The 10,376-nt window shown below is 37.3% G+C and overlaps 1 protein-coding gene across 1 annotated transcript; it reads right to left on the bottom strand.

The window, feature by feature from the left end:
• Positions 1–3,607: 3,607 nt before the first annotated feature.
• On the bottom strand, positions 3,608–5,369 carry LOC144355608 (uncharacterized). Its single transcript, XM_078010669.2, has one exon. It carries the CDS (start codon positions 5,367–5,369, stop codon positions 4,296–4,298), a length of 1,074 nt encoding a protein of 357 aa, XP_077866795.1. The 3' UTR covers positions 3,608–4,295.
• Between the last annotated feature and the right edge of the window lie 5,007 nt (positions 5,370–10,376).

A 10,376-nucleotide genomic window follows, 5' to 3' on the forward strand; every position in this document is an offset into this window, starting at 1 on the left:
TGTACACTATGTGGTTCTTGTTGCATTGTTGCGGGGTAGCTATTGGTTACAGAGGCATGTTAGGTACAGCTGAGATGGACAGGCTATGTTGCAAATTATTAAGAAGATAAGGACATTCTCACAGTGCAATGATATCAATAAACTTATGGCAGTCATAGAAAATAATTTCCTTATCACTGCACTATACCTACCTGAAGTTCAAAATGATATTGCTGATTCACTCTCCCATTCTCAATTGCGGATTTCGGTACCTGGTTCCCATGCTGCAGAAAACACGTGGTCCTCCATATTCCTAAGCCAAAGAGATTAGACTATTGTGGAATACATTAGTGACAGAGACGACTATACAAGTATATAAAACTGGATTATCATATTTGTTCAGATTTAATTTGCATAATGTTATGTGCTCGGTGACTTGTCTACATATGAATTTCGAGAATGTGATATTGGTCTTTGTAACGGATATTTCAGACACGTGCACTTAAGTGCGAGATCGAGATGACCTTTTACAGCAGATCTTACAACACGTTATTTTGAAACACTTAGAATACGTGTATTCACATCATACATGCATACCATAAAAGATGTTTTTTTAAAAGATGCTATTTTGTCTAATGTGCTGTGTCTAATCCATTTTTGGTTGAACACTGAATTAATTTTTTTAGCAACGTGTGTGCCTTTCTTAAACTTAAAACGGGTAACGCAGAACCTTGCCGCAAAGACATTGTCATAAATCAATGATGATCAATTGTGCCCAGTTCCAGCCTTGCATACTTACTTACTTAGCAAGCCAGGGAATGTCACCCAATTTTAAGCCAGGTGGATAGTTTTCTTACAGTATGTGCGTCAGTTATTAGGCCTTATTTGATTTGGACGTTGTTCTATACCCTAGGGCATTCATTTCGTTTGGTGCACCATCAACGGCAGACAACGTGGGTATTCCTGAAAAAAAAACTGATCATGAAGCACTTCGTCGTTGGACCTCGGATATTATACAAGACACATCTGTCTCTCAGGTGAATGTTTAAGTAATGCCGATTTTTAGGAATAATTGTTTTGCAAACGTAGTAATGTAACCTTTGGTGAAGGTTGGGAGATTATATTGAATAGTGTGGATTTATTTATTTTTGTGTGTGTATGCTGTATTTTCAGGTTAGATTTAAATATTACTTTCATTTTATTGTATTTTGTCAATTGCATCGTTTGGGGCTTTGGCTTTCAGCTTGACAACCCCTTTGTAGTTGCCATGACGCTGCTTCTACCCGCATAACTACCTCTACCACAGCTACGAGGTTAGCAAAATATCCGCCTTGCCAATAGCTGAACAGCACCGAGCAGTTTCGTAGATTCGTTCCTGATTGAATTTTAAGATGTCAGGCGGGATTCGAGTAATGGACTATTACAAAATCATCAATATTCAAAGGAAAGCGTTTTCCGTAGAGATTATTCTGAGATACCCATCACACTGGTGAGTTATTTCTTTGAGAGGCATTAGGTTCCTCTCAATTGAATTCATTCCACAACTGTTTACTCCTCTTATCACAGTGCTTGATCAGCGAACGTCGAAATTAGTTTGTATTATTTCTTGGGATAGGTGTGTTAAACGCACTCCCGAAGCACATTTAGAACAGCAACGCATGACGGGATTGATTGTAGTGATTATCGTATTCGATAAACGGCGTAATGCGTCAGGTTTCAATCAGTTTAACTCGCGAACGCCGTAACTTTCAGATTCGATTTTTTTGCCAGAAAAGTTTTCAACCAACTTCTGCCGACAATACTACTGTAACAGGAGCTTTTGTATGTATACCTTTGACACTGGGGCAATATTGGGTATATTTATTTATGCCGTGATCCCCCAATGCACCTAGTTTTATGACACAAAAGTTATATGTGTTGTTCTCGTTGTTCCATTTTTGGCCAATTATTGTTTGTTCTGTACATAGATGATTGTCCATCAATCATTGTCAAATAGTGCTTTATGCAGATGATACACCAATACTCTCTCCGTCAGTAGTAACTTATAGATATTAATTCTGATTTAGCTAATATTTTAAATTGGATTATTCGTAATAAATTAAGCCAAAATAAGTACGCGTAAATGATCCTGTTTTTCAACTGTTAAATATTAATTATCAACTGTTAAATAATGTGGCTGGGTCTACTGTTGTCATGGAAACAACATATTATGACACTTTCTGGTAACTTTGGTAAACAGCGTATTGGTGTGATGTCACGTCTGTCACTATTTGTATTGTTTTGATCATGGACTGTATTTCAATATATGGCGTCCTCTGGTGACCCTACCGCAACTATATAGCGTATATGCTATATTTTAAGATCCCACGTTAAACATTTGCACTAATGACACAGGAAATGTTTTATTAAAACTAAAAATCGGGAATAAATGTTCTGTAGTAACAGCTATTGCTGCTTTAACTTTTTTCGTCTTCGTTGATTTGCTCATTTTTGGATTTGTTCGTTGTTACGTTCCGGTGTTTTAATGTTATTGAGTGTACATCTGATTGCAAAGGATTCCATATCCATAAAACTATTCAAAACTAATTTTAACTCTCATTCCTCGTGCAAAGCTATTTCATCAGTCGTTCCATACTAAAATTGCATTGTATTAATACTGGTTAAAGACAAAATATACCAAATACTCAGTGAATAATTATTTGCTATTTATATTCAATCACATGTTCCTGGCTTTGAATGGTTGTGGGTTCTACCTGGTGAAAATATTTACAATCACACAATACAGTGTTTTACATTTTTACAAATTATTTCAATATTTTAATGTCGAATGATATAAATCCGAGTAATCCGATTAGTTCATGCATTTTGAACATCTTAATACGCTGACTGTTAAATACTATACTTCTTCTTTAAACAGTTAGTAATTAAACTAACTTGAATATATTAGGGAGTTTAGATATCAGTTAAAATGTGGTGGTCGCCGCGTCCTGTTCGATATGGGACTCATAGCGACGTATACAACGCGTGTAAAATACATTGTTTGTTTGTATGAAATTCGAACACGCCCTGCGCGACGACCACCGCCCTTTAAAATGTGTGTCATGTACAGCCACATATACGTGATATTCCGTTTCGAATGTTTTAAAACTTGCCGTGCACATATGTCTGTGTTGTACCGTGTCTAGTGATCAGTCTCATTCTGCAACCGCAACGAATTGAAGTTATTTCGCAATAGTGAGTAATGTTATCAACGCGTCCTCGAAAGTTTGAATATATTGGTTCTAAAAAAATCATATCTCTGAACGTAGGGTAACCTGTCGGTAAACTGTGTTCATGAACAGGTGATTATAAATGCAAATGATATGGAACGCTCAGCGAAGAATTGAATGCTCCCTCACAGAGTATACGGTATATGCTAATATGCAATGTATTTACAGAGAGAAGAGGACAACAAAGTGGTACCAAGATAACACAAAGCAAAATTGCGACAGTGAATTGTTTGGCGCTGTAATGATGTAAAATAAATGATTTGGTATTGGGAATGCGTGAATCATTACTTTAAGGTGCGGATCATGCAAGGAAATAAATCCAACCTCAGTTGAAGGAAGGGAATATAAAAACAAGTGAATATGGATACGGATATTTATTGTTGTTTAACATACTATGATTTATCATATAATTAACATTTAAAAAGTTACCTCGGTTCCATGCAATTTTTTTTTTATTTCCATGCTACATTTTATTTAAAAATTCACATATTGCATACTTTGTTGTAAAGTAAGTTTAAATATTCATATATCAAATCTCTGGTCTATGTAAATGTTTAAGAGCAGGTGCAAATCAGTTGTCTGACATATTTTCATATCTGACATATGTCCGTAACTCAATATTATTTATAATATATTGTAATAAAATTATTTTAGTATTAGTGTTCGTAGATATATGACGAATAACCTGATTTTTCGATAGAATCAGTGGCATATAATGACAATTTTTAATAATGAAAAATATGAGACATAGTAAAATTTTCAGATGTTCTAGTCTAGTCACTAAAAATCATTGGTGCTCGTACACTACCCTTTAGAACGACGGGCATAAACATTAATGTATATTTAAAGGTAAAGTTTTCAAAATGCGTTCGGGAATAAAGACTGTACGCAAAATAGAGTTGTTTGCTTGAAACCGCAATCGAAAAATTAAAAAAAATTGCATGCAACGCTACAACAGCATTCAATTAGTTCCACGGGAATGCATAGTTCCGTATTGCACATTACTTAACAAGTAAAAGCCTGTATCGAAGTCTTGTAAATGAATGCCTATTTCTCCATTGCGAGATATGTTTCTTTCTGTTGCTCATAAATATTAGTTGCTAGTTCGTATAGTTTAATGTCCCAAACGTTTCTCTTTACAATTTCCTTGTACTCATAATCGGTTAAACTGTCGGTTGGTCGTTTGCTGTTCTTGTTTCTATGAATCGCCTCATCCGGGCATTTACTTTTAGTCATGAAACAAAACATATCCTGCGATGTTTTGAAATCTTCTAGCAACCCTATGAAACCAATGTCATTTATTAGATTTTTCTTTGCCGTCAAAAAGTGTTTTATCGTCACTTCCGGTGCTTCTGTGTTACCCGGTTCAACAGCGCCATCGCGCATCTCAAAAGAATCATCCAGTTCGTGGTGATTGCCGAACTGTAACAGACGTACCATGAAATTGTCAAATACATGGTGATGTTTTCCTTCGGTGTCGCGAAGAAACTCGGTCAGGTTTTTATTCCTGATTAAGTGTGAGTGAACATTGGGAAACGTCTGCAAGAAATAGTATTGTGACACAACTCTGTCAACCGGATCACGAAACCAGGCAAAATAAAGAAATGGACGTTTTGGATTGGCGAATTGGTGAAGTCCATAGACTCGTTTAGATATCATGAATAACCTCTTTTCACCTATTCCCATATCATACGATAATTTATAGAACTCTGCACAGTGTCTGATATCATGTACGTTGCGCTGACCCCCAGCTAGCCTGTACACCAAATCGTTAATCGACGTCCCTCCACATTTAGGAAGATGAAGGAACGCTAAGCTCGCCTCTTTGTAATCACGATGATGTTCCTGTGGCTTGTCATGCAGATAGAAATTAGACAACGGCGTCTGACCTGTTCTGAGAGGTTTCAGACAAGTCCATAGAATATCGTGAAGTTTTGGACAAAACCACCAGCGACTCCCTTTGGTGGCTAGATTTGCATAATAAACTTCCAAAGCTCTCCCACAGTCGGTGGGGTCGCTGCAAGGTTTCTCTGTAACATATGTGGAACAGTTAGTCTCTACCTCAGGACAGTCGTGTGTATAAAATGGCACAGTTAAACTAGAGCTATCACGGACCACCATGTTCAAGTTGCTGGTGCTCCGCTGATGTAATAATATTCGTGACAAAAACACAAATATCGCAATCGCAGTCAGGACAACAGACCACCTCCGCAATACACTAGATATTATTCTCATATTGTTGTTCATACGCCTGAAAAAAAAACAGAAGATGATTTTAATTTTACATAAACGATCGGATTGGTCGCATTTGCGTAATATGTAAATTGTATCATAAAACACGTGTTTCAAATTAATGCCTCTGTGATATTCATATCCAATTAACATAATAATATTTGAAATACGTAATTACAGTAAAACAAATTGAAGCTGTACAGACGTACTCAACTTTTGGTTTTGCTCATTTTTCATTACGTAACCTAATACGTCATCAATTGTGTAAAACTGACGTGATGACGCAAACACATATGTTACCCGACAGTTTTTTTTTAATTTGAACTGATAATTATCAAGTCAATGTGTTATTTGTTTGGGTGACATTTGTGAAACGTAAAAAGTCCAAAATTCATCAAACGTCTCTATAAGAAATGATTGATACCATCAGTCTACCGAATTCACGTCATTTAAGGTCACAATCGGGAAATAAATTACAAATTGGGGACAGTACCCGAGGGTTACTCAGCATAAAGTAAATCTAAGTCGTAAATTCACGGCGTCCGGTTTTGCTGTCACCCATCTGCGGCATTTCCAACCTGTACTCACGTGGCCTCTGGGAGGTCCGACTTGATAACATGGTGTATCGACCTCTTTAGTGCTCCGTATTATCACTGCATCGCATATGTTCGCCATGAGTAGAACGCCAACAAGGCGATTTAATCGACTTTAAATAGCTGTTTGCAGTATGGAGGGCGTGACCCGCTGAATGTCAATAGTGTGCCATCAACTTACAACTTAACATTTTGATATCAGTATAACACACGTTGTACGACGCTGTCAGCTGACAAATGGAGATATGATATTAGACGTTCTAAGATGGCTATATATATAATTATAAATACAAATAGATGGTGGTTATAATTGTTTTTTTTTTCATTTCGATTATGACTACTCCCAGCTGTGGATTATTCATGATCATCTATAGTTTCAACGTCATACTGTACTCAGCTGTGGGTTATGGATATCATCGTATAAAACGCCGACATGTGGTGCGTTCACTGGTTCCATAGACCATGCATAGCTCTGGACTTAATCGCACACGTATCGATAAAATAAATATGCATTGGAAATCGGCAACTCTCAGTCATTACTTCTATGCTTACCGGGTTATCTGTGAGCGTTATTCTATTATTGTATTTATTTGATGTCCAGGATGGTACGATTGCGAAAATGATAGGTGAAGGCAAACACAAAATTGTCAATGCTTTTCATCGCGTCATAATGTTGAAATGGTTTCGGGTTCCAATTCGAATGTTTGTTCCAAATTTCACATTGTACTGACGTTCATATATTGTATAATTTCTACAGATTGTCTAGATTCGCCCCGGACCGCAGGCCTGGTGAAAAACATCGATATGTGAAATACGACACAGATCTCCAGCACGGGGCTCCATCACAGTTTTATCTGATGCCCGTGAAATGCCGCAACATCGGTTTTAATATACTGGGGCCAAAGGTCATTATATAATACATTTCACTTACCCGAGCAATCCACAGTGAATAGTAGCAACGTGTTCGGCACGTTGTTTTGTCTTTGGAGTCGATTCGCCACCGTGTCAGGGCCGCCGCTACAAACAGTACGCACTGTTGGTTACATGTCAACAATGTCATATCTCGTCTCGTACACACAAACGTGAATAAGAAACAAAGGAATACGTAATGAAATTAATATCCGTCATTGATCGAGTGTTGACTCATGTGAATAGCCAACGAGGCAAGTCGGCGTCAGCTGTAACATGTGTATTTATGGTAACACGTGCGACGGCTTCCAACAATATACGTTATGTTTATATCATTAATAATGTATGGTTTCCGTTATAAAGCGGGTTATACGTGTTCGCCCCCTTTTTTAAAGACGATTGTTTTCAACCTCCAGCAAGTGTTTAGGAGTTTAAATTTCGTTGGTGTTCGAGCAGACAGCTTTCGTACTTTGAGTACGCACGCGATGTATTTTTGCATACGTCGTACGGGACCCGTATTGAACACGGCGCATGTCCACTCAGACCACTGGTTGGTCGAATTAAAAAACACTAACTTGCTCGTAATGTGTGTATTAGTGAATGTGTAATTTCAAGTAATGTCATCATTATGCTAGTTGCTAGACGGACCAGTTGCCGAGGAGGAAAACACCAACGCACGATCGGGATAGGTGCGTCATACATTGATTTATAGTAATGTGATTATTTATAGATAGCTTACTTTTATTATTAATCTGCAGTTTATCAATTATGGTGAACCAATTATGATACACTTTGGTACTAAACGGGCCAATAAACAGAGTACATGGCGCAAACAAGATTCGTACGGGTAACCTGTCCGAGACGATTGACTGTTCAAAACACTGGTAAACCGTAATCACACGATCACTGGTCGGTTAGCAATGTTTACAATAAGTGAACATAACCAATAATTACTAGCACAGAACCGTTAGTGTAGTGGCGTATTGTGTATAGAACTCTACACGGTGAAGTGCATTCGATATTCAGCGATATTTATTCCCGGGAATTGAGACATCTAGCAACCTTTTGTAATTGAGTATTCATTTTGTTATTTCGTATGGTTGACAAAGATGAAAGATCTTTGGCGGTACCGGCGAAACATATCTGACTTTCCCGGAGAATCGGACTGCTGTGGCCGATTCGGAAATACTACATCATCCCACAACGACGTAACACAACTTGGATGAACCAACGAATAAAATACACTGCGGAAGAATAAAACGAAAGCAATGTATCACCTGATGCGCATCCAGTATGCGTATGGTGTCCATGATGGATTATCAGCATTGTACACGCTACATGTACATTGCAGAATAATCAATCTAGCTAAAGAAATATACAACATTGACGCATATATGATACTACATAGCGCCATTTGCCACAGTTTATTTGGTAAATAATCTACTATATTTCAAAGGTGTTTGTGCTAAAAATTATTATTTTCCTGAGATATATAAAAGGGGGTAGCAAGGTGGGTGTCGTTTTCTTTTCAATAGAGACCCTGTCATTTCACTAATATTAGTATTTCAGAAATAGCTAACTAATAAAGGAATGTGAATAATTATTTATTACGTCATATTGTACCAATATAAAACGACCTACAACACTCAGTTCGATTAGAATACAAATACAAATATGTGGGATAGTTATGTTGATTACGGGTGTTGAGTTCATTATTGTTATTATAATATACCACCACTATGTATTATGTATATTAAGGGCCTATTGATTGCAATGGAGTAACACTTTATCGTCTGAGAATACATGACAGCCGGGATGGGCGGGTGTCACTTCCCTAGACATGGGACATGGATGTTGACAGTACTTTCATACCCTATAATTGTCCAGTGAGTCGACATACAAAAATGAATGTTCATCCTATGCATTTTTTGCAAATATGTATACCCACTTCTTACACTGTCGTTATTTTTAGGCATGGGTTACGAATTATTTGTTCGCCAGAATTAACGACTTTTATGGCTATGACAAATCCTTTTAGTGATTTTTGAAAATTATATTAATAATTTCACTAATGAAGATAGCCTTCCAATCATGATGGAAGCGTCCACGAGACATCAGATTGTACTTGTTCTGACGTTTGTAGAGTATAGAAGCTATTTCATGAGTGATGCGATTTATTCCCCGACCGTATTCTCATAGGCGAAACATTGCGGGTGCGTTGCCGAGACGATTTTTAAACCTTTATTATTCTCTCTCTTAGGTTTGATATTGTTTAAAGTTGTATTCCCACTTTGTAAATATTTAAAATGATATACATGGATTACTATGAAAGATATTTGAAGTTACAAAAGTGCGCGAATAACAAGAAAACGACCCTGAAACTTTATTTTAGGTGGGCCACCCAAATTATTAGCCGAAGACCAACGAACAAACATCGGTGCGCTTTCCGCGCGCTTCATTCCAATCCAAATCTGACCAATAGGGTGAAAGCAGTTTATCTCAAAACCCCGACTGCCGCTAATAAATATTCAGACAATTTGCATGGACACCACTTTAATAAGTGCACTATCAGGTGAATAATACTGCACAAAATATTTGGTAAATGTTTGATGCCGTCTGGCAAGTCAAATACGCTCAATGTGAATAGTATTTTGAGTAGAAAACAGCGTACAAATCAGCGTACAATGTTGAACTAGAAATAATGTTCTAACATTCGATTGTGGAATGGTGGTCGCCGAAAATGATCGGAACGGTTCGGCAGTGACCGGGAATATTCGATTATTCTCATTTTTGGACAGATTTCTCGTTATAGGTGCACTTTCTTTACTTCAAATATCACTTATAGGAATTCATATATAGCATTTAACATATTTTGCAAAGTGGGAATGCAGCTTTAATGTGTTGTTATATATGAAAACAACATTTTAATATGCTGCTCAATTTCTGGCGAAATAAGCACGAATTAAGCATAGCAAAAGCGCATCACTCTTGTGTTGCCTTTCGTCATAAACCCCGTTACATGGAAACGAACAATCTACTTACAGAATCGATCCGTGCCTTTTTTTAAAACCAATGCCGATTGGTTATTTGCATTCGTGACGTTTAACATGAATATTCAAGTAATAGTTTCCAAATACAGGCCCTGTCAGAGTATTTTCGTAGCGGGAAAGAAATAATACGACTGGCACGAATGGCCTGTTAAAGCGATTAATTTGCCTAACGTGTCGTGAAATGCCGACAATTATTATACATCTGTCACCGTAATGCCAATATGCCATAAGTTACAGCGTGCCGTAATGTTGCGGTATTTTACAGGGTATTTTCCACATAAGGAAATGCGAACTACAAATATGGAATGATTACGCGCGTAAGCGTCCTGTAATAATACAAACAA

Source organism: Saccoglossus kowalevskii, chromosome 22 (genome assembly GCF_978046115.1).
Source record: "Saccoglossus kowalevskii chromosome 22, keSacKowa6.1, whole genome shotgun sequence".
NCBI classification, from domain to species: Eukaryota; Metazoa; Hemichordata; class Enteropneusta; family Harrimaniidae; genus Saccoglossus; species Saccoglossus kowalevskii.

Excerpts from the sequence above, each read along its gene's own strand:
- LOC144355608 (XM_078010669.2), bottom strand. The coding sequence starts at position 5,369 with ATGGTGGTCCGTGATAGCTCTAGTTTAACTGTGCCATTTTATACACAC.